Source organism: Grammomys surdaster, unplaced genomic scaffold (assembly GCF_004785775.1).
Source record: "Grammomys surdaster isolate TR1022 unplaced genomic scaffold, NIH_TR_1.0 126013, whole genome shotgun sequence".
Classification (NCBI taxonomy): Eukaryota; Metazoa; Chordata; class Mammalia; order Rodentia; family Muridae; genus Grammomys; species Grammomys surdaster.
In genome coordinates this window covers 1474100-1498506 of record NW_021620828.1, presented here as the reverse complement: position 1 = coordinate 1498506, position 24407 = coordinate 1474100, and the positions used below count along the sequence as shown (strand labels likewise).

The following is a 24407-nucleotide window of genomic DNA, read 5'->3' as shown; positions in this document are numbered from 1 at the left end:
AATCCCCAAATCAGACTGCTGATCTTCTCCCAGCAAGATTCTTTTACAGGGTTACTGATCTATACATGCTCAGGATATCCTGTATACTCAAACCACAGACAGAACTCTAGAGATATCTGGAATTCCATCTGCCCTCATACTCCATATCCCATTTGACACCAATCCTACAAATTTTACTCTGAAACATCTGCCAGACTGGTTGTGGTTTTTGCGTTTACACAATTGATTACCAACACCCCACCAACCTTGACTGCAGTGACATCTTACTAGCAATTGCCATTGCTGTCACCCTTGCTGTGAGCATATGAGTGCAGTGACCCTATCATAGCCAGAAGACCCTGTATCACCCAGTTCTCCCAACCTCTGGCTTTTACAATCTTTCAGCCCCTCTTCCATGATGGTTGCTGAGCCTTGGCAGGGGAGTATAGTTTAAAAGTCCTATTTATGTCTGACCACTCTGCAGATAACTTATTGCCGAGAGGGTATTTCTTAAAGTCTAAAAAGATCTGTAACAAGTAATGACACCACGGTAGCAATAAAAGTCTCTCAATAACAAGCACTGCAGGACGGTCCCCTGGTAGATTTCATCAGGCCTGCAAAGAACTAACACACACATACTTCATACTTTGCATACATATTTTACGTTGTCAACAGTTGGGAGGACTGGGGTGAAACAGGGTCCTCTGGCTATGACAAGGTCACTGAACTGGTATACTCACAAGAGCAGCGAGAAGCAAGGTGACAGCAGTGGCAGTTGCTAGCAAGCTGTCACTGCAGTCGAGGAGAATGAGAGTGGGGGTCAGCACTAGGTTCTGTAAATACTTCAAACTATGTATACACGTTAAACACACTTCAAACTCTTCCGTAAAATGACAAGGGCATAAGTGTTTCCCAACGCCTTTTATGAAGCATGCATCGCCCTCCTATCCAAGCCAGGCAAGGAGGCAACTGAAGCACAAAACTATAGACACATTTTGTTTTATTCATATAGATGCAAAACTCCTCAGTGAAATCCCCACAAGCAGAATTTGACAATATACTTTTTTTTTTTTACTTTTATCTGCATTTATTTTATGCTGAATTTATTCCCATGCCATGAGCTTCTGTTTCTTCAGTTTCTTCTGGGATAGCTTTTTCTTCTGTGCGACCTCCTCTTCTGGCTTTGGAACAATCTGTTCCTTCTCAGTGAGGATCATCTCAATGTGGCAGGGGTTGCTCATGTACGGGTTAATCCGGCCGTGAGCTCTGTAAGTTCGTCAGCGCATCTTAGGTGCCTTGTTCACCTGGATGTGTTCAATGACCAGAGAATCTACGTCTAAACCCTTAAGTTTAGCATTACTCTCTGCGTTTTTAAGCATGTACAGCAAAAACTCTGCACTCTTCTTTGGCCACCGTCCCTGTGTCCAGCCCCATTGTTTGGCCTGGGAACACCTACCAACTCCGCCATTATACTGACGGAATGGCACACATTGTTTTTTTAAAGTGACATCCTTCAGGTACTCGGTAGCTTTGCAGATGTGCATGCCCTTGATGGCCTGGGCAGTTTCCCGGGTGTTCTTAAAGTGAACGCGAAGGTTTGAACCTCGTGATTTACAAGATTTTGTGGGATTTTCTGGGTCAAGAGAGTAGCGAACCACCTTGACAAGTTACCTTTCGCCACTTACAGGAAGAGGAAGCACAGAGGCTACTGGGAGAATTCTTGAGACCTCCGACAACATACTTTAAAAACCATATATCATGGCCAAGGCAGTTCAACATGCACAGATCAATACAATCAATTGGATACAATACAATCATACCCCATGACCAAGACAGATCAACGAACACAAATCAACAAATGCATAAGTAGAAACAAGAACAAAAATCACATGAGTATCTTAATAGTCACAGAAAAAAAAAAACTTGAGAAATCACTCCATCATCATAAAAGTCCTGAAGACTAACTGTAGATAGATCATACCTCCACACAGCAAAGGCTAACTCCAGCAGGCTGACAGCCAACCGTACTCTGAATGGGGGAAAGATGAAATTACTTCCTCTAAAATCAGGACCAGAACCTTACATCTATAATCTTGTTCAATATAGCATTTGAATTATTAGCCAAAACAATAAAAAGAGAGAAAGAAAAAATAAGGAGGAACACAAATGATCCCTACTTGCAGATGATATGACTTAGACGATCCTAAAGTGACCATTAAAAAAATTTACACCCAATTTCTTTGAATTCCAGAAAAACATCAAGATATAAAAACAATACACAAAGATCAATAGATTTTAAAAGACTAATAATGGACCTAGAGAGAAACAATAAAAACAATCTTATTCATCCCAGCTTCAGAAATAATGTTACTTAGAGATAAATCTAACCATAAAGGCAAAAGAGGAAAATACTCTAAAACAAAAACCATAAAACACTGAAGAAAGGAATAGAAGAAGGCACTAGAAGTTGGAAAGTCCTCCCAAGCTCCTGCTTTGGTGCAATCAATAGTTTTATAAACAACATGCTATGTGTGGTGGTTTGTATATGCTTGGCCCAGAGAGTGACACTATTAGAAGGTGTAGCCCTGTTGGAGTAGATGTGGTTTTGTTGGAATAGGTGTGTCATTATGGGTGTGGGCTTTAGAACCCTCATCCTAGCTGCCTGGAAGTGAGTATTCTACCTTTGATGTACAATGGTGTCCTTCTTACAAGATGTGCTAGGGCAATCGTGGCACAAAGCTTGTGGGAGTAATCAACCAATATCTGATTTGATAAGGTCTACTCCATGAGATGGAACCCATACCTGACACATTTGGGTGATCAGAAACCAGAGACCCAGGGTCAGATCAAATACCATTGTTCTAAAAAAAAAAAGTAGCAATAAAATGACTCCTAATGGCATCTGCAAAATGCATAGCTCATCAGCCATCATCAGAGAATATTTCTCCGGCAACAGATGGGAACAAATACAGAAAAAGAGGGAGAGGGAGAGGGAGAGGGAGAGGGAGAGGGAGAGGTAGAGGGAGAGGGAGAGGGAGAGGGAGAGGAGGAGAGGGAGAGACCCACATCCAGACATTATGCAGAATGAGAGACCCTGGAACACTCAGCCCTAAATGAGATGTCTCTATCAAATCCCTCAGGGCTCAGAGAAGCCCATGGAAGAGAAGGCAGAAAGAGTGTAAGAAGCAGAGAGGATGAAGATCAAGGAACAAGGTCCTCTAAATCAACATGAACAGAGCTCATATAAACTCACAGAGACTGAGGCAGCCTGCACAGATCTGAACCAGGACCTCTGCCTATGTATATTGTGGCTTCCAGTCCAGTGTTTTTATGAGAATCCTGACTGTGTGGACCAGTGGGTCTCTGATTATTGTTTCTTCTCTGGGGCTCTTTGCCTTCTGTCTGTTTGTCTTGTGCAACTCTTATGTGATCGTTTTTGTTATACTTATTATATTTTTGTTATATTTCATTACCATCCTTTAGAAGCCTATTTGTTTTCTAATGAGAGACAAAAGGGGAATGGATCAGAATAGGAGAGGAGGAGAGGAGGAACTGGGAGGAGTAGAGACAGGGGAAACTGTAATCAGGATATCTTACATGAAAAAAAATTTATGTTCAATAACGGGGGAAACAAAGTAGTCTGTGCTAGATGTGTTAAATACATTTCAACATACAGTATTTTCAAGATGGGTTTGCTGGGATGGGTTCCCATCATAAGCCTAGGAACAGCTCCATCCAGGAGTGAATAGACCTCCATGTGGAGAACCACCACTTCCACTGAGCAATCCTGAATGAACTTGAGGCATCAGTTTACAATGGGACCTAACTGTCTTGCTGATCTCATCTTGTGCTGCTGATGAGCAGTACCTCCCACCACCTCTGAGAGCAGCCACGCTAACCTACCTATGGTCCTGCCACATAAGAAAAGCCTTTTGCAAATCTGCCTCCTTATCTCTACTTGCCTTTCATCATTGGCTCAGACACAAATGGACATCCCATGGCCACAGCTAGCATCTTTATGTAGTACCAGCATAGGAAATAACCTTGTGCATAGACCTCCCTGCCACTGGTCTTACTTCCCTCCCTGTTGTGATATGCATTTAAAATGTCCCTACCAGCATTTGAACACTTAGTTTTCAAGTGGTGGCATTATTTGGAAAGATTGGAACCTTTAAGAGTTAGGGCTTGACCACAGAGCCCAGAGCTGATCCTGTGCCACAGCGCTCCATACCCGAATTCATCCCAGAGAGAACTGGTCTCCCAGGAGTACTGACACACAGGCTTGCAAAAGGGACAAGTCACAGTCAGAGACAGCAAGACCAGCTAACACCAGAGATAGCCAGATGGCAAGAGGCAAGAGCAAGAATCTAAGCAACAGAAACCAAGGCTACTTGGCATCATCAGAACCCAGTTCTCCCACCACAGTGAGCCCTGGATACCCCAACACACTGGAAAATCAAGACTCTGATTTAAAGTCATATCTCATGATGACTATAGAGGACATTAAGAAGGACATAAATAACTCCCTTAAAGAAATACAAGAGAACGCAGGTAGATAGGTAGAAGCCCTTCAAGAGAAAACACAAAAGTCACTTAAAGAATTATAGGAAACCCCAACCAAACAGGTGAAGCAATTGAACAAAACCATCCAGGATCTAAAAATGGAAATAGAATCAATAAAGAAATCACAAAGGGAGATAACCCTGAGATAGAAAACCTAGGAAAGAGATCAGGAGTCAGAGATGCAAACATCACCAACAGAATACAAGAGATAGAAGAGAGAATCTCAGGTACAGAAGATACCATAGAAAGATACTAAGATACATTGACACAACAGTCAAAGAAAATGCAAAATGAAAAAAGCTCCTAACCCAAAACATCCAGGAAATCCAGGACACAATGAGAAGATAATAGGTATAGAAGAGAGTCAAGATTTCCAACTTAAAAGGCCAGTAAATATCTTCAACAAAATTATAGATGAAAACTTTCCTAACCTAAACAAAGAGATGCCAATGAACATACAAGAAGCCTACAAAACTTCAAGTAGACTAGACCAGAAAAGAAATTCCTCCCATCACATAATAATCAAAACATCAAATGCATAAAACAAAGAAAGACCATTAAAAGCAGTAAGGGAAAAAGGTCAAATAACATATAAAGGCAGACTTAACAGAATTACACCAGGCTTCTCAACAGAGACTAGAAGGCTAGAAGATCCTGGACAAGTGTCATACAGACCCTAAGAGGACACAGATGCCAGCCCAGGCTACTATACCCAGTAAAACTCTCAATCACTATAGATGGAGAAAGCAAGATACTCCATGAGAAAACCAAATTTACACAATATCTTTCCATAAATCCAATCCTACAAAGGATAATAGATGAAAAACTCCAACACAAGGAGGGAAACTTCACCCTAGAAAAAGCAAGAAAGTAATCTTCTTTCAACAAACCTAAAAGAAGATAGCCACACAAACATAATTCCACCTCTAACAACAAAAACAACAGGAAGCAATAATCACTATTCCTTAATATCTCTTAACATCAATGGACTCAACTCCCCAATAAAAACACGTAGACCAACAGACTGGATACATAAACAGTACCCATCATTTTGCTGCATACAGGAAATGCACCTCAGTGTCAAAAGACAGACACTACCTCAGAGTAAAAGCCTGGAAAACAATTTTCCAAGCAAATGGTCCCAAGAAACAAGCTGGAGCAGCCATTCTAATATCAAATAAAATCGACTTTCAACCAAAAGTTATCAAAAAAGATAAGGAAGGACTCATCAAAGGAAAAAAATCTACCAAGATGAACTCTCAGTTCTGAATATCTATGCTCCAAATGAAAGGGCATCCACATTCATAAAAGAAACCTTACTAAATCTCAAAGCACACACTGCACCTCACACAATAATAGTGAGGGATTTCAACAATGGACAGATCATGGAAACAGAAACTAAACAGAGACACAGTAGGACTAACAGAAGTTATGAACCAAATGGATTTAACAGATATCTACAGAACATTTCATCCTAAAACAAAAATATATATATATACCTTCTTCTCAGCACCTCATGGTACCTTCTCCAAAAGTGACCAGATAATCAGTCACAAAACAGGCCTCAACAGATACAAGAATATTGAAATAATCCCATGCATCCTATCAGATCACCATGGACTAAGGCTGGTCTTCAACAACAAAAAAAAACAATAGAAAGCCCACATACACGCGGAAGCCGAATTCCAGATCTTAACCTCTGATCCACCGCAGTGAACCAGATGCTTCACCTGGTGCTTCACAGCTCCTGCTTCCAACACCAAGACAGTAACAACCAGGCATTGCTGCCCCAGGCTAAGTTAAAATGTGAAATGTTTGGAAAGGTTTCTACTGAATGTTAGTTACATTTTCCCATCATAAAATGTGCAAAGGATTCTCAAACCATCACAAATCATGAGCAGCCTGTATTGGCTTATTTTTTTTTTGTAGCTCAATAGATATAAATATATATATATCTGTTTGATAGCTGAATATGGATATTGAAACACTTTATGATTTAAAATGTCCACATATCCTTTTTTCCTGAAATATCTTGTAATTTCTTGAAGACATTTTGGAAAAATAAATAAATAAATAAATAAATACGAAAGAGTTGGGGCTTTTGGCTTCATTGCAGAAAATGGGTCACTTAGGCGGGGGTGGGGGTGTCGACATTAAAAGTTACAACCCAGCCTCACTTCTAGCCTAAGTGTTCTCTCTCTCTCCCCTCCTTCTGTCCCCACTCCTCCCCTCCCATCTTCCTCTGTCTTCCTTCTTCTTCTTCCTCCTCCTTCTTCCTCTTTCTCCTTCTCCATCATATCTCTCCCTCCCTTCTTCCCTCTCTCTCTTCCTCCCTCTATCCCTCTGTCTTTTCTTCCCTCCATCTCTCCCTCCATCCTAGTGGTGCTACATAGCACCTACCTTCTGGAACTGCTTCATCTGCTTCCTACCTCACTCTTCCCCCATCCTGTACTGCACACACCATCCGCCATGTTGTAAGCATTCCTGGCTGTCCTCTGGAAGGCCAGAGCTGCTATGCACAAACTTCTATATTGCTGTTCATTCACTCCAGAGCCACTTAGCTTACCATTCACTGGACTGTTCAGATTATAAGGCTGAACAGAACACAGTCCTTTCCAACAGGCACTAGGTTCTCACAGGGAAGGAAGCTGACTGACAACGGGAAGGCCAAAGCTCTCCACTGCCTGGAGGTGTCAGGAAGGACCCCAGAGACTTCTTTTTTTTTTTCTAAGAACTGTCTCACTGTGTAGCAAGGTTGTCCTAACTCACAAATCTCCTGCCTTAGCTTCCTAAATCCTGGGATGGTACGTGTGAAAGTTATCTGGAGAAGACGAGTAGGCATCTGCAGTGGTCCAGGCGAGAGAAGAGAGTCCAAGAGGAAGGCAGTCCTTTGGTCCCGAGCTGTCAGCCTCTGACTTGGCTTTCATATCACTGGGCTCCTGGGACTGAGGGCTGCTGCCTCCTCTTGCTTCTGTCCCACACACAGTCCTGTCAGTAGCCATCTATGTGGGGTGTGACACACAGGAAAGATATTTTGAGGTTAAAGTAAACATTTTTAACATGTCCTGAAAGGCCTTTTATTATAATTTATATTCTCAACTTTCCCAATACTTTCTCCTGCTCAACTACGCTCACACGTATGCTTGTTCTCCCTCTCCCCCCCCTCTCTCGTGTGTGTGAGTGTGTGTGTGTGTGTGTGTGTGTGTGTGTGTGTGTGTGTGTTCAGAATGAAATTCCTGCAGTTCCCACTGGAAGACCTGCTTTTTCTCTTGTTTGGTCATTTGTATCATTCTGAACATGTCTTTCTCTAACTATGGCCAGATCCCACTGCTAATATTCAAGGTCATAATTTATACCAATGTAATAAGATTTTAAACAGAGGAGCAACATGATTAAAATTATCTTCTGAAGACATAGTGACTATATTAAGGATAAATGTGGTGTCTGTGAAAGAATGGATGGGAGATGGGGGGATGTATAGGCAAAGGGATCCCCAAGGCCTTACTGCTTGCTACAAATGACCTTCATGAATGGATGTGCCTTTTGTTTCATAGGTCACAATGTTACTATAAAATCTCCATTGTCTTGAGACTCACCAAGCAACTACATAGTCTCTTTTCTAATGCTTGTATCAGATATAAACACCCTTGTGTAAGTCAAATATCCAGGCATCTGCTAGAACAGATACCTGAGATAAATCAACTGCGAGAGAGGAAGATTTTTTTTCTGGATCATGATTTTGGAGGCTTTGGTCCACGGTAGGTTGTCTCTGCTGCTTTGAGGCCTGGAGCAAGACAAGCCCATAATGATGCAAGCATTGATGAAGGAAGCGATTACCTCATAGGAGCCAGGAAGCCATAAAAGTGGAGGCACTGTAGTTCTGATATTTCATTCAATCACTTGGTTCTAAATGCCTGCCCAAGTCCCATTAACCTCTGCCTCCCACTTCTACTACTTCTGAAGTTACCCCCGTATGCAGATAGGGTGATGAACTGAGAGGATCAAGCTGTCAACATATGGGGCTTTTGAGGGACAGAGAAGATCCAAACTACAGCAATGCCTCATTAGCCAAACCCATCCCAAACCTGATCTTGCTGGCTGGGCCAGGCACTTTCTAAGCAGTTTATGCTTGGATCAACTCATTTAACCCTCCCGATAGCCCTAGGAAAGACATATGATTGCCATGTCCTCAATGGAAAAATCCATAATTTAGAACTCAGACAGGTGACCCAAATGAAACTCCCTCATTTCTAGCCCATTATATACTGTGGTTTGCAGTGTGACTGATCAAATTAAAGTGTACATGCCCTCCTTGGTCTACCATGAGAAAATAGCTTGTCTACAACATAATTGGCCAAAACTGTTCTAATAACTCATTAATTAAGCCTGTTTTGAAACAACCTATCTATAATACAATTGGTCAAAACTGTTCTATTAGCTCATTAATGAAACCAGTTTTGAAACAGCCTATTTGCAACACAACTGGCAATAACTGTTCTATTAGCTCATTAGTTAAGCCTGTTTTGCAACATTTAAGAATAGGATGCATCATGAACAATGAACAAAATGTAACTTCCCCCACCCTGCGCCCTCTCTCTCTCTCTCTCTCTCTCTCTCTCTCTCTCTCTCTCTCTCTCTTGCTCTTTCCCTCTCTGTCTGCCTTTGTCTCTTCTGTCTCTGTCTGTATCTCTCTCCCTTCCCCCCCTCCCCACTCTGATTGGCTCATCTCTTTGGTGAGTTCCCTCAATGTCCCTCCTGCCCCTCCCTCTACCATTCACAAACATCTCCCGTCTCTGACCACATCTTTCTCTCAAGCATACCACACAACTTCCACTAACCTAGTGAAGATGAATATTCAGAACTAGAGATCGAGGCCTGGACATGAAAATTCAGGATGGGTTTGTATTTCACTAGTGACAGGCTATCTCTTCATGGAATGTTGGTCATTTGTGTACCTTCTTCAGAGAAATTCAGATTATACACTCACTTAAAAACTAGAATACTGTCGTTTGTTGTGTGGTTTTAAGAAATGTTTACATAGTCTGGAAACAAGCTCCCTGTCTGGTCTATGATTTACAAATATTGATCCCTTTTATGGCTTATCTTTTCCCTTCTTGATGACATATCAAAGCATTCTTTGTGTGTGAGAGGAAAAAAGCAACAATGGAAATGAGAGGGGGGAGGGAGGGAGAGAGAGAGAGAGATGGGGGAAGGAAGAGATCGAGGGTCAGAGTGTCTGCCATGGAGCAGTGTGGAGGTCAGAGGACATCCCTGAGTGTCCATCTCACTTTCCACCTTGTTTGAGATGTGGTCTCTGCAGTAGTTTGAATATGCTTGGCCAAGGAGTGGCACTATTTGAAGGTGTGGCCCTGTTGGAGTAGGTATGTCACTGGTGGCATGGGCTTTAAGACACTCATCCTAGCTGCCTGGAAGCCAGTCTCCTCCTAGCAGCCTTCAGATGAAGATGTAGAACTCTCAGCTCCTCCTGTACCATGCCTGCCTGGATGCTGCCCTGCTCCCACCTTGATGATGATGGACTCAACCTCTGAACCTTAAGCCACCCCCAACTAAATGTTGTCCTTATAAGAGTTGCCTTGGTCATGGTGTCTGTTCACAGCAGTAAAACCCTAACTAAGACAATCTCCCCTACTGTTCAGGGCTGCACACACCAAGGCAACCAGGCTGCAAGTTTCCAAGGATTCTCTTTTCATATTCTCATCCTGGCACTTGGATCACAAACACTGGTGCTACTGCACCCAGTAGTTTTTATGTAAATTCTGGGGATCTGAACTTCTGGGGATCAAACTTGTCCATCGGGCACTTTCTCCACTGAGCTCATGGTTTTTTCAATTTTTCAGCTTTCTATCCTCCCCCTCATTATGTGCCTGCTATGTGCCAAATGCACAATATCCAACCTGTCTTTGAGAGGCTATCCCTATACATGTAAAAGTGTAGTGGGTTGTTAAACTTCTCAGGCTAGGAGAATTTCTAGATGGCATTACTGAGCAAGACTGAAATATAGGCATTGGGCATGGATAGTCCAGCTGGGTTACCATGTTAATCAGTAGGATTATTTTGTTACTATCCACACTGGTATAATTGACACTATATAAGACAGAGTCTGCTCAGCTAGTTGATATAACCCAAACACACTAAAAATGAAACAATGTAGAGAATATAATAATGTTCACTTTCTTGTGAAATTAAAGGCCCAGGGTTGGTAACATGGTGTTAGGTAGTTTTTTCCCAGGTAGTTTTCCAGGGACCCTGGATGATGGTGGCTCTGCCAGCTTCCACTCTGATTTCCATGTGACAAAGAGCTGCTGAAGCTAAGAGCTGGCCAGGAATGTTTCTAAGGGCCAGACTCAGGGGTACTGGAGCATCACCCTGCATGTTCTGATGCCTAGAGCTCAGTCTTGTGGCCACATCAAGTTTCAAGGGGGAAACTGGGAAATACGGACTATCCCCATGTTCAGGAAGAAGAGAACATGGACTCAGATAAGCAGCAGGCATTCTTACAATAGGGAGTTCTAAGGAAGGGCAAGTTTGCCCTGGCATAGTCACACTTATTGTACTGTATTCAAGTTACAGATTTACTCATTTGTCTTTCCAGGTAAACTATGAGAGCTTCAGATTTCAGCACTCAGAATGAAGTCGGGTATGTAGAAAATGCTTATTAAATATCCCATGAATGATGTTATATTTCTGGATCAAGAATGTTCCTCCAAAGATGATGTGTCAAAGGCTTGTTCTCAGGGTGACACTACTTGGAGATATAGAACGGTTTATAAGTGGAGCCTAGTAAGAGGTCTTTAAGACACTGGAGGTGCACCTCTTTCCTTTTTGCTTCCCAGCCATGAGGTAATTGCCCTCACTCTCCCATGAGCACCACCTGCAATGGGTTGCCTCACCATAGGCCCAAAGCAATTCAGCCAACTGATCATAAACAGAACCCCTGAAACTGTGACCCAAAATTAACTTTCTTTCTTTATAAATTGATCCTCTCTGCTCTCTTGTTACAGTAACAGGAAACTGACTAATACAAATAGTGAAGTGTGAAACAGCAGCTGTTTCAACAAATTCTGTTGTTTCTTGAGACTCCACATGGAATGTCATACATCCCAGTGTAGAGGAAGGGGCTTGATTTCCTCTTTCAGGTGGCAAATGGCCTTGCACCCAGTTCATACAGCAAGTACATCAAGTCATTTGGACACAAATTGTCTATATTTTGAGACATCTAACATGGAGGGCTTGGTATGTGCATGTGTGTGTGTGTGTGTGTGTGTGTGTAGAACCCACGTCTCTATTGTATGTTCTAGAAGTTAAGGAGCCAAATGGAAGCCATAATGGTTGAAGAAACATATTGTTTGAGGTACACACTGCTTTTGTAGTCCTTGGGTTTGCTAGGTATGGTAGCTTTTCCTTCATATGTAGTGACAGGCTTCTCTTACTCATGGACTTTTGTAAAACCATGTAGCACACAACCTGTGAGCATGACTATTCTACCAAGTATGAACAATGACAGGTATTTCTGAGTTTGTTGAGAAGTTGGAGCCACCATAAATTGAGAGCAAGAATATACAATAACACAACCAATTTGGAAAATACTTGAGATTCCCTGAAGAAAAATAAAGGTTAAGTGGAATTGTCATGTGATCTGATGATTTTTCTCCCAGATACATACTCTAGAGGAAGAAAAACTAACTTTGTTCCTGAGGACTCAAAGAAGCATCATTTACAGTAGCCAAAAAGTAGAAACCCAAATGTCCATTAGGTGACAAACAGATTAACAAAATGCATTATATGCTTACAAGGGGATATTGTGGACCCAGAGAAAGGAATAGAGAGCACTGATCTATGCCAGGAGGTAACTGAATCTTAAAAGGTTGTACTTAGTGAAAGACTCTGGACACTAAATGACACAGAGCATAAAGTTCCACTTATGGGGTATATGCAAGAGAAGCAAATCTATAGAATAAAGTTAGATTACTGCTTTCCAGGGACCGGGGGAGGGAGGGAAAGGTGTCTGACTGTTATGGAGTATGAAGTTTTTTTTATAATGAAATGTTCTAAATTAGATGTTGGTGCAGATTATGCAACTCTGTGAATATATTAAAACAAGCCCATTGGATAGGTAGGTTTTATGGCATTGGAATTACATATGAATACAGCTGTTATTTTTTCAAATAGAATTCCTAGAACTGTGCATTGTCTTAGTGAACAAAACAAACAGATCAGTGAAACAAATCAGAGAGCAGAGAAAAGCATTTAGCAAGCCTCACGGACTCCTGAGACAGGATCAAACAGCCCAGCATACATATGGTGAGAGTTCCAGAAGAAGAGTAAGAAAGGGAGACACAAACCATGCTGCAGAACTGTGGATTGAATCATCATCAGGTTGACAAAATATAGTAACTTCTAGATCTCACAATCCCAGCAAACTTAAAAAAAAAATGTACAAAGAAAACTACAGCCTCATGCTGAACTACTGGAAAAGTGGAAACCAACGCTTACAGAATTCGCCAGGCTGAAAGAGGCCTCATGTGAATTAAAACTAAAGTAGGAACTAAGGCTAGCTTCTCATCCAAATGCTGGCAATCAGTCAAGGGACTCCTAAGGTGTTAGCAGTGAAAATCTAATTCTTACTGTACAACCAAATGAAATAGCCTTCAAAACAGTGAAAAGTAGATGTGTTTCAGTAAAACACAAGTTAAGAGAATCTGTCACTGGCACAATGACACCCATGAGGGACTAAGGACGGTCTTGAAGCTGAGAGAAGAGTTCAATCCAATGGATAGAAACCTTGAATGAGAACAATCCCTGCTGGTTGTAGTAGTGTGTGCTTGTAATTCCAGCACTAACTAGACTGAGATAATACAGTGCACACATGATGCTGGCCTGGACTACACAGCAAGTTTTGATACTAAGACATTATCTCAAATAAGGGCTAAAAGAAAAAGAAAAACAAATAAGAAGTTCCTGAGGAAAGTATCCTATGAGAAACAGAGCCACTGGTCTATGTGGAATATTAAATGGAGTTTCCTATATACTATGACTTCCTTCCCACTTAGAGATTTGACCACTTAGTCCATGAATCATATAAACCTAATGGCTTACAATCAGCCATTTAAAACATGTAACAGAAAGGGCCTGGAGAAATAGCTCAGCAGTTAAGAGCACTAGCTGCAGTTCCCAAGTTCAATCCCCAGCAACCATATGGCGGCTCATAACCATCTGTAACTTCAGTTCAGGGGGATCTGATAGTGCCCTGGCCTCCACAGGCACCACATGTGCCCGTGGTACACAGATATACATGTAGGCAAAGCACTCATACGCATTAACAAAATAAAATTTAAACTTAACAAAGCAGACTGGTAAGATAAGAATAAAACAGAAATATCTTCTACTTCAAATTATCAGAAGCCACTCAATAACTATCCAGGAATAAATAATACTCTCTAAAACCTCCTAATGGGTGTTAGGGATTTGGCTCAGCCGTGGAGCTTAGCAGGTTCAGGGCCCTGGGTTTGTTGCCAGCATTGAAAAATAAAATACAATCTATTACTAAAACTATAGCTCTTTATGTTGGGTAACATCTTATATAAACATCAATATGAATTGTTTGGAGGCAGATCCTTGCTATACTCTCTACACCAGCCTTAAATTCATAGTGCCCTTGCTTCAGCCTCCAGAGTGCTGGGATTACAGGCATATGCCATCAGACCCAGCTTATAACATTCATTTTAAAGTTTAATGCTGGTGAGCTGGTCTCCTTTTAGAGACAGCGAGAGGCACGTGACTTACTTCCTTTTCTGACCTGTCAGAAAGTTCATACATTTTTCTCAATGACAGTAGCTATTCTTAGCCTAGCTAAGTATATAGCCCTAGCCTGCCTGGCCTTAAGCCCCTTAAATAAACTACCCATGCTGATTCCAGGTTGGAAGCAGTGCCAGGGAGCAGCCTGCCCTGCAATATGACCACAGCATTTAACTAAACCCCTTACAAAAAGAACCCCTCCTGTAGCAGCCCCAGCTTTAGCTGCATCTCCCATTCTCAATTACTGACATCCGCACTCCCTGCTAATGACTTCTTTTAAATAGAACAAAAGCAGGAAGGTGAATTGGTGCAGGGGAGATCTGTGGTCCAAGATCAGATCTAAGTTTAAACTCTGGCTTCATCCTTCAATGACAGAGGTTGGTGAGCGTGTGATCACTGGCATGGTCCTTAGCTACTCTGAACATCAGCATATTGACCCCCAGAGCTAGTCAATCCACTAGTCTCAGGTACATTGGAATGCTTGATAAAGAATAGCCTTAATTTTCCTTTGGATATAAGAACATCTAGTCTCAGCTATAAGGCACATAGTCAGACTCATTCGTACCACTTACCCCAGCCCTGACCCTGACCCTGACCCTGACCCTGACCCTAACCCTGACCTCCTGATCACACTGCTCCAGCCACTGGCTGCTCCACGGTCCTTGGACAACCCCTTCACTTTCATGCCATGGGACCTATATTTCTTTGCTAAACCATTCTCTAAGTCTCCCCATGCTACGTCCTTCGAGAGGTCCTCCTTAGCCACCTGACCACAAGTAAAGACTGGCAGAGATTGATGCTCTTCTGCATCAGCACACATACATATATACACATACATACACACAATCATACACTCACTCATGCATACACATATATATATAATACTTATACACACACTTGTATTCACACACATACTCATACATACATGTACATACACACTCATACACACACGTATACAAACATGTACATACACACTCATACATATACATACACACATTCATACAAACTTACACACATGTACACACTCACACACATATACATACTCATTACACACTCATACACACACATACACACTCATACACACACACATACACACCCTGTCTAAGATTCTGTTACCACCTGGTACTTGCCTGTGGGCTAAGAGCTGACCATGCTCAGTAGGACCTCCCTCCCTGGCCAGGGCCCACATAATCCCTGGAAATATCTGTTCACAGGACTATGACTAACACTTGCCTTCAAATCCCTTCGCCTTGTTCACTCCAAAGCCGCAGGCACCTCCCATTCCACCTCCAGCAACAAGATACCCAGCAACTCCCACAAGCTTCAAATACATCTGTCTGCTCACTCTCATGTTCGAGGCACAGTAAAATAACGTCCTGGGCTCCCAAACCCCACCTCAGTCTGCCTTTCTTCTAAGAAACACCTGTGGTAATGTCATACCTGTGCTTGCCGGCACGTGTCATAGCCCTTCCTGAGGACTGTGAGAGAGGAAAGAGGCTTTCTGAAACCCAGAGGCCACTTTGGGATCTTGTGTCCTCTGTGCACTGTCAGAGCAACCTGGCTCCTGGCTTACCTACCCTCAGACTGTAGCAAGGAGAAGCAAAGTAGAACTGGTGACCTGCCACTGAGAAGTGACACCAGCCCTCTGCCACTTGTCCCCTCCTTGATAAAATATGTAAATAAAAAGGAAACTTTAGAGAATTACTCGGCATCCTCACCTTCCCTACCACAGGGGTAAGAGGTTCACCTGAAGTCGCTCATCCCAAAGAGCAGGTGTTAGAACCCCTTCTCCTCCACATCTTCCTTCAACTAGTGGGATGCTGAGAACCAGGGTCCTGGGGAAACTTACCTCGCAGCCCAGGGGCCGCCATGGTGCTGGTCCCCAGACGCCAAGCCCCAACTGGTGGCCCTTGGCCGCTCGACTCTGGACAGGCTTATGCGGCTGCCAGGGAGTTAATTCCATCGCGGATCAGCTCCCTCTGGACGTGCCCGCCCCTCGCCAGCAGCTGCCACCTCCTCCAATCCATCCCTTTCCCTGGGCAGTCCCCTGCGCTCCTCCTGCGCTGAGACGCTAGCGCAACTTCCAGAAAGGATCCCACTCTCAGGTGCAGCAGGGGTCAAGCATGGGCTGCGGGCCAGGGAGTAAATGCTCCTGGCGCTCCTCCACTCTGGAGCCTGAGTGAGCGCCACACAGCCAGGCTCGCCTGTGATAATTCAGCAGGATTATCTCATGAACCGCCTGGCTGATTAGTTTCCAGTCCCCAGCGAAGCCTCCTTCCTGTGGCACCAGTCTGCAGGCTACAGCCCTGAGTAATGAAGCCCCTTCACATTACTCTACTCCGTCACCAGCTGAGGTCTGAAGGGGAAAAAAGAAAAAGACCCAGCCCATGTGTACGCAAGAACACGGGGCAGAGGGGAGAGGGCATGCGTTAATTTGAGCTACCCAGGAGACTCTAGGGCAGTTAAGAGTCTGCCTTGAAGTTAAGCTGTGGGACAAGAGTGGTATGGGTTTCCCTAAAATGGCTTAGGGACCTGACCTCGGACAGAGGGGTGAAGAGAAAGTCTGCAAAGGGCTGTTCTCGGGGATATGAGCTATGTTCCAAGATGCCAGAAGCAAATGATGCTCCTTGATATTATGCCTCCTCAGTGGGAAAGCATTATGTCAGCATCAAGCATGCTGTATGTGATCACTGAATCTGAGAGGTGTCTGTTCCCTGTTCGACAGAAGACAGTGGCAGAAACGCAACAGAATGGAAAGAAAACAGAAAGCATCATGGTCCAGCCTCGAGGCTTTACTCTGTACACATTCAGGGGAAATGGCGGGCGTTTATCTAAAACTCTTGACTTCAGGAGTCTCTCAAGTGCTTTGCCTTGCCCAGTGTTTGTACTTCAGTCCATGAGGCGATGACTTCCATTTAGCCATTTTACACATGAAGTGACTATAATCTGTCCCAAATTCCAAAGCAAGCAGCCTGCTCTCCAGTGTCCTGGCTCAGAACACCTTGCTGTTCCGAATCTCTCTCCCTCTTTTTCCCTTCATTCACCTTCCTTCACCTTCTTCCTGCTTCCAGGGACCCTTCTCCATGTCATCTCCATTCCTAAATGAATAAAAAGGCATTCACCTGCCACCATTGCTGTTTATCCATTCCTCTTCTACCCTCCCCCAAGGAGTTTTTCTGTGACATCCCCCTAAAACACATTTAGGGGCTGCCCTAGTTACTTTTCTGTTGTTTGCTGTGGTTGTTGTGGTTGTTGTTGTTGTTGTTGTTGTTTTAAAGCAGCTAGGGGAAGAGTTTATTGAACATACATAAACTTCCAGGTCACATTTCATCATTGAGACAAGTCAGGGCAGAAACTGAAGGTAAAAACCCCAGACACAAGAACCACGGAGAAACACTCTTCCAGGCTCTCTCTAGTTCAGTCCAGCTCTGTGAAGGCCCTGCTGCTGGGGATGATATTACCTACAGTGGGCTGGGCCTTCTGACATCAGTCATCAATCCAAACAGTCCCCAGCAGACAGAACCACAAGCCAATCTTACCTGGGCAATCCCTCAATTAAGAGTCCCTCAGTGGACTCTGGGCTATGATAAGTTGACAGGTAAAGCTAACTAAGACAGGATTCTGCCGCATTTGGTATAAGGGTGACCAAAAAAAAAAAAAAATGTCCTTAGTATCAAGGGCAGACTCTGTCCTTGAGACACCTGTAGGTAAAAGAACACAAACATGCATACCGACACACATGTGCACTGGTTAGTTTTCGTCAACCTGACACAAGCTAGAGTCATCTGGGAAGAGGGAACCTTAATTGAAGGGTTGCCTCCAGAAGATTGCCTTTAAGAAAATCTGTGGGGCGTTTTCCTGATAAATGATTGATGTGAGAGGGCCCCGCCCACTATGGGAGGGGCCAGTCCTAGGCAGGTAGTGCTTGCTTTTAGAAGCAGGCTGAGCAAGCCATGAGAAGCAAGCCAGCAAATAGCACCCCTCCGTGTGCTATGCATCAACTCCTGCCTGAAGGTTCCCAACTTGAGTTCTTGCCCTGACTTCCCTTCATGATAGACTATGAGCTATAGGCTGAACTAAAAACCCTTTCCTCCCCAAGCTCCCTAGGGAGCTGTTTAATCCCAGTAATAAAAATCAAAGTAGGACAGCCCACCTGATCTTCTTCCCGTGTTTTTAATTGAAACATGGCTTCCTTGACTTGGCCTTTTTTGTGTGAAATAGCTGAAGGGAATAGTCATTCAGCCACCCAGGGCAGATCACAAGAAAACTGGTCAGCTGTCCTTGTTCTCAGGTAGTGTTAAGTGATCAGTCAGAAGAGTGACAGTCAATTCCTTGTCCCTGGATCTGGTTTCCTCCAGAGACTGACCTTAGAGATGACTCAAAGTTGGGGAGCAGGGGGATGTGGAGAAATGACAACCTTTGAATTATTAAGGAGTTATATAAAACATTCATCTATGTCTCCTTCCCTCTGTCTACCCCCCTCAGCTCTCTGCCAAACCTAGGCATCATCATGGCCTGTGCCCTGTGACAGAGCTTCTTGTGCAGCTCGCCCTAGGCAGTGGCAGGCGGTAGAAGTCTAGAGAGGTAACAGTCACTGAATACCATGCAAGTGACGGAAGACCACCAGCAACTGTGGTGCTCTGTGCTGAGTGACCGGAGAGGTCTTGTCTAGCTGTAAAGGCACTTGGGTTTTGAGCCAGGACCTGCCATTCAGAGCCTGTTTGGCCTTTGCAAGCCATTTGACTTCTCTGGACCATTGTCATTATCCATATAGGGGTCATAGAGAGACAACAGACTAAATGACTAAACCTTTTCTAACTCTGTTGTCTAGGACTTTTGATGAGGTAAATCTCCTCCATGTGAAAAGACTTGGAATGAACGGGTACCCATCAAACACCCGGAACACAACCAGGACATCTTTTTTGTTCTCGTGGTTTTGTTCTCCCTCCCAGCTAGAATCCTTCCCTTCCTGCCAACATGGGTGTGCATGTTCTTCCAATACATTTCCAAGAAAGAACACCTGTACCTGAGGGTGACAGTTCCACATAGGGATTCTGGGACGAGATGCTGTTTCGTGTTAACTCTACTCTTCTGCTAAGAATGGCCAGAGCAGGAAGGGCCTTGGCAGCTGGCATAAAACTAAAAACAGGAATCATCTCGGCCATAGGGATGCAGGAGATCCCCAACACTCCGCCACCCATGTTGTAAGAGTCACTGGTTCCCACCTGTGAGAATGCGTTTCTCATTTTATGCTCATATCTTACATTAGAGCACTTACAGTCGCCCAGGACACCCGCACAAGTTATTGACCTTAAGCACAAGTTATTGACCCTCACAATCCTTTGACTGAGATGATCATGTTAGTTTTACAGTTAAGGAAACTGAATCTGAAAGCCATGTAGGAGTTGTTGGAGACTGTTCACTTGGGTGAGGGTCTTATGTAAAGCCCAGCTCTGACCCTGAGCCTAAATCTCATCTGCTATGACTGAGCCTGTAATGGGACCTGGCCTCTGTACCTGCTGGCATCCCATCCACAGGTACCTACTTCCAACTGGGACCGGGGACCACTATGTGCATAGATTTCTCATCCCTCTTCATAATGTCATCATTCACCCTGACAGCAGAAGCTGATTTCCAGGGCCCACCTCTCTACCATGCACAGAAGTAACGTGACTGAGAGATTTGAGAACTGGGTGTTCTTAAGCATACATTTATAGATTCAGGCCACCAAGCTGTTTCTGGAGAGACATCTTCACCCTGTCCCTTCCCACCAAGCTGATCCTATAATTCTATTGCTTCCTGGATACTAGACGGCCTCAGTCTCCAGACACTGGGCTAGGAGTATGTGCAGAGGGACCATGTGTTTTGTCCCTTAAAACCAGCCTCAGACCTCAGATTTAGGTCACGGCTGTCGTCTCAGACTTCAGACACAGTCTACCACCAGCCTTGGTTAAGATGAGAACTTGGCCTTTATTGTGGGCGTAGGAGGGCACAAAGGGCAGGATGCACAAGGGAGGGAGTGGTTCTCTGGCTGGTCAGGCCACAGCACGGGCAAAAGTGAGAGTCTGCCATAGCTGTACAGGCCTCACTTGCTGCAGTTCCGGGGAGAACACCTGCACTGCATGGCATTGATGACCTTGTGGTACACGACAGAGCCATTGGTGCAGTGCAGGGGCACACGCATGGGCTCCGTCCTTGAGGGCAGGCAGCAGGAGCACTGTTCTTGCACATCCTCGATGTCAATGGAGTACACAGCCTTGCTGGCACACTTCCCCTGTAATACATCAGAGAGAGGAGGCATCACAGTGTTGGATGGGGCAGCAGGATTCTGGGACCACCTGTATCCATCCTCCTCTTGCCTTACCCAGAGACACCTGAAGGAGCTAGGCAGCTTCTAAAAGAAACTCAGGAAACTGTGAACCCCCTTTCTCCAATTATTACACATACCCAAACCCCTCTGGCCATGATTTCTACACACACTGATTGATCCTGAATCCCCATCTTCCACAAATGACACCCCAGTCTCTTTACAGATCTGTTCTGTTCTTTCTTCTGGGCTCAAACAGTTCTACTCACTAAGTGAAACATTTACTTTAAAAACAATGCTTACAATCCCTTGAATCTCTCTTCCTTATGACTTCCCCACATCCTTCTAGATGGTAACTAAAGAGACTTAGCTTTTCACACCCAGGTCTTCTTGTAGTCACACAGCTTTACCTGGCAGTAATGAATGTCCACTTTCTCTTGGGACTTGCAATCTCCCACTTTGATGTACTGCACCTTGGCTGTGATGTCTTTGCAATCAGGCTCCTCACCTGTAGATCAGGTGAGAGATGGAACTGAGGGACTGGCTAGCTGGGGTTCTATAGAACATGGTCCACATCCAGTGCCTTCACTAAGTCGGAAATGCTCCTCTTCCCATCAACGACTAACCAAAGCCAGTTGCAGGAAAAAGAACTAAGTTCTTCAAGCTCAACTCCGCTGTTCCTGGCTCCTCAGATGCAGAAATATCATTGCTACTGGGTTTAACTCACTTAACAGTACAATTTCAATTGCAGAAGGAGCCTAGGTTGACTGTGTTTTTGTCATAGAGACAGATGACATATGCTTTTATATAATTTTAAGTTTCATAGCCAGAGCAATCATGTCATACAGTAACCATAACTAATGGACAATTGAGTAGCCACTAAATAGACTTAATGTCAGTTCATCCCTATATTTGGCTAAGAAGGCAAATGTCATGGCCACATACATATTCATTTTCTCTGAAGTGGCTGAGAAGACTCCTAAGAACCTTTGCACAACCATCTTATTGAGAGTTGCTACTTCAATGTCACCAGCATGAGAGTCCTTGTCTACAGTGGCCTTCACAGCTGAAGCTCTGCTTGACTCACTGCCAAGTCTAAGGTTTAACTCCAGCTCCCCGCTCTGCTCTGAGTCATGATGGTTTTTCATCTTGGCATGGCTCCAAATCTAGGCCAGTCCTATAGACACGTTCACCTGCCTCCCAACTTCAGACAAATTCCATTTTAATGGGAACATCTTCCAACTGCACTAGAGAGTGAATTTGAAGCCAATATGCAATATTCTCTTGCTGCAGATTTCAATTCTTGAGCATAGCTTATTTTCCTTATAAAAAGTCTTACAGTCTCCTGAACATACTGGCCAATGAAGGGTCTTTATTGCTGATTTATAGACAGCAGCCTCTTCACCAGATTCCAAGAACAGTATCTAGAGAGAGTACATCTTCTCTAATGGTCTCCTGTATTCACATTCTTAAACCATTCTGAAAGAAATTTGGAAAGAAACACTCTCAGGGTGTTTTCTCCTTCTGCTGTTCAGTGATGGCCATCACTGGGCTGTTACAGCCAACCATCAAGGAAAGAAGAAATGATTGAAGGAATTTATATTTTCACCCTTCTCCATCTGCAACCATGAGTCTATGAATCTAAAATGACACTAAACAAACTAAACTTAAAAAAAATATTAGTCTAAGCAAGAAATTTGTGACTTGTGCTCATGAACACAAAAATGGACAGGGCAGATATTGTCCGGTACACATCCCCAAAACCCACCACTCTACCAACTGGAGCCATCCGCATTGTGCAACTACAAAGTCAAGAGGAACCAAGGTTGATGACAATAAGGCTATAAACTTGGAATCGCCTTATGGTGCTCCTTCATGAGAGATATATGAGCAATCAAAGATTCTAAGGTGCATAGGAGGCAAATAGAACAGGAAAAAAACATGAAGTGATTACTTCAGGGTGATGGATAGGAGATTTGAGCAGGGAACAAGCTAATGATAATCAGGAAGGGAAGGTCACTGGATGAACAGATGAACATAATGATCAACTCATAACTAAGAACTAGTTTTCTGGAATAAAGTCAATTCAAACAGTGGTCCCTGGCCTTGGTCTAATGGGCATAAGCTCTTGGTAATGGACTCACATGTGTCACAACAGGTGCCTGGAATTTTCACGATTTTGCCCTAAAAAAAAAAAAAGAAAAAGAAAGAAAGTACAAGATCAGGCACAAATAATTCAACATGGACAAGTCTCAGATCATATGACTTCCTGGCTCTGAACTCAGAGCTCTGAGCTGAAATCCCCAGATATAAACTGCTTTCCCATCACAACTGTGAGCCAATCGAACACTCCACCTGACCAGAACAGTCAAAAACTTCATTCCCAGAAAAAAATGAAATGGGGTCGATGTCCTGCCTCCCTGTTTAAAGATCATGGCTTCCTTCCAGTGACCAACCATTTTCAAAGCATCCTATGTCTCAGAGGACTCTCTTCTTCACCATTTCATTGACTCCTCAACTAGGACAGATATCTGTCTTGGACATTGTGAGACTGCATGAAAGCTGGGCTGGATGTTGCACAGAACACCATCCTTGGAGTCAAACAGTGAGCTATTCAAGACAAAGGCGGGATGTGAACCGCAACTACTCACTCCTTCAGCCAGACACTTATGTTCATCAAACGGTGGGCAGCCCGTGACCCTCTTCTCCCAGATGTACTCTCCTCTCTCGTTGACCCTGCACAAATGACTGTCACAGCCATCCAGGAATGTCTCATCTTGCTGAAAAGACAGAGAGTGGATAGAACAAATGTGTTGAGATCACAAAGCTACTGTTAGCCACGGCCTTGACTTGGTTTGAGCCAGAGAACTATGGGAGAAGGATGAGCCCATACGTAACACTCCCTGCCCCACTCAGAGTGCAGGCTAGAGGTAGAGTCTTGGTTCCATGACTTATTTGGTATGCAGGGTTCTACAGAAATACAAAAAGTCCTCAGACTATTCCAACCATATACATACTTATGTGATGGAGGCCCAGTAACAGTAAATTAATTAATTGATACCTGGATGAGATATGAACCAAGACACCATCTCTCAGACCCATCAGATAGTTTCAGAAGTCACAGATGGGTCTGCTCACCCTGATTACTTGTCTAGTCCCACAGAGTCTCAAGGCTAAAGAAAATCTTTTTTAAAAAGTCATCCAAGCCAGGAGCTGGAAAGAACCCAGATGTCCTTCAACTGAGGAATGGATTCAAAAAATGTGGTATATTTACACAATGGAGTATTACTCAGCTATTAAAAACAAGGAATTTGAGAGTTTCCTATGTAAATGGATGGAACTAGAAATTACCATCCTGAGTGAAGTAAGCCAATCACAAAAGAACACACATGGTATTCACTCACTGATTATTAGATATTTGCCCAGAACCTTGAAGTGCCCAAGATGCAACTCACAGGCCACATGAAGCTCATGAAGAAGGAAGATCAAGTGGGGGTGATTCGGTCCTTCTTAGAAGGAGCAACAAAATACTCAAGGGAGCAAATATGGAGACAAAGTGAGGGACAGAAACTGAAGGAGGGACCGTCTGAAGACCATTCCACCTGAGTATCCATCCCATGTGCAGTCACCAAAGGTAGATGCTGATGTGGAAGTCAGGAAGTGCATGCTGATAAGAGCCTGATATGGATGTCTCCTCAGAGGTCTTCAAGAGTCTGACATATTCAGAGGCAGATGCTCACAA

General features: G+C 43.7%; 2 protein-coding genes and 1 pseudogene across 3 annotated transcripts in view; all 3 read right to left on the bottom strand.

Annotated features, from left to right (window-relative positions):
- The window catches only part of Ano2 (anoctamin 2), a 341107-nt gene extending 324580 nt beyond the window's left edge, over window positions 1–16527 (bottom strand). The window contains exon 1 of one of the 2 annotated variants that reach the window (XM_028754440.1): window positions 16208–16527. In XM_028754440.1, the coding sequence (XP_028610273.1) occupies window positions 16208–16229 (22 nt within the window). In that variant the 5' untranslated portion in view covers window positions 16230–16527. The remainder of the gene's footprint in view (window positions 1–16207) is intronic. The other variant, XM_028754441.1, reaches the window with a different exon arrangement.
- On the bottom strand, window positions 1083–1631 carry LOC114610001 (annotated as a pseudogene).
- Window positions 16528–20304: 3777 nt separating the features above from the next.
- The window catches only part of Vwf (von Willebrand factor), a 136800-nt gene continuing 132697 nt past the window's right edge, over window positions 20305–24407 (bottom strand). Inside the window, exons 49-52 of the mRNA XM_028754414.1 lie at window positions 23317–23445; window positions 22810–22849; window positions 21076–21173; window positions 20305–20632 (exon numbers count right to left, since the gene is read on the bottom strand). Of these exons, the coding sequence (XP_028610247.1) occupies window positions 20444–20632; window positions 21076–21173; window positions 22810–22849; window positions 23317–23445 (456 nt within the window). The 3' untranslated portion in view covers window positions 20305–20443. The remainder of the gene's footprint in view (window positions 20633–21075; window positions 21174–22809; window positions 22850–23316; window positions 23446–24407) is intronic.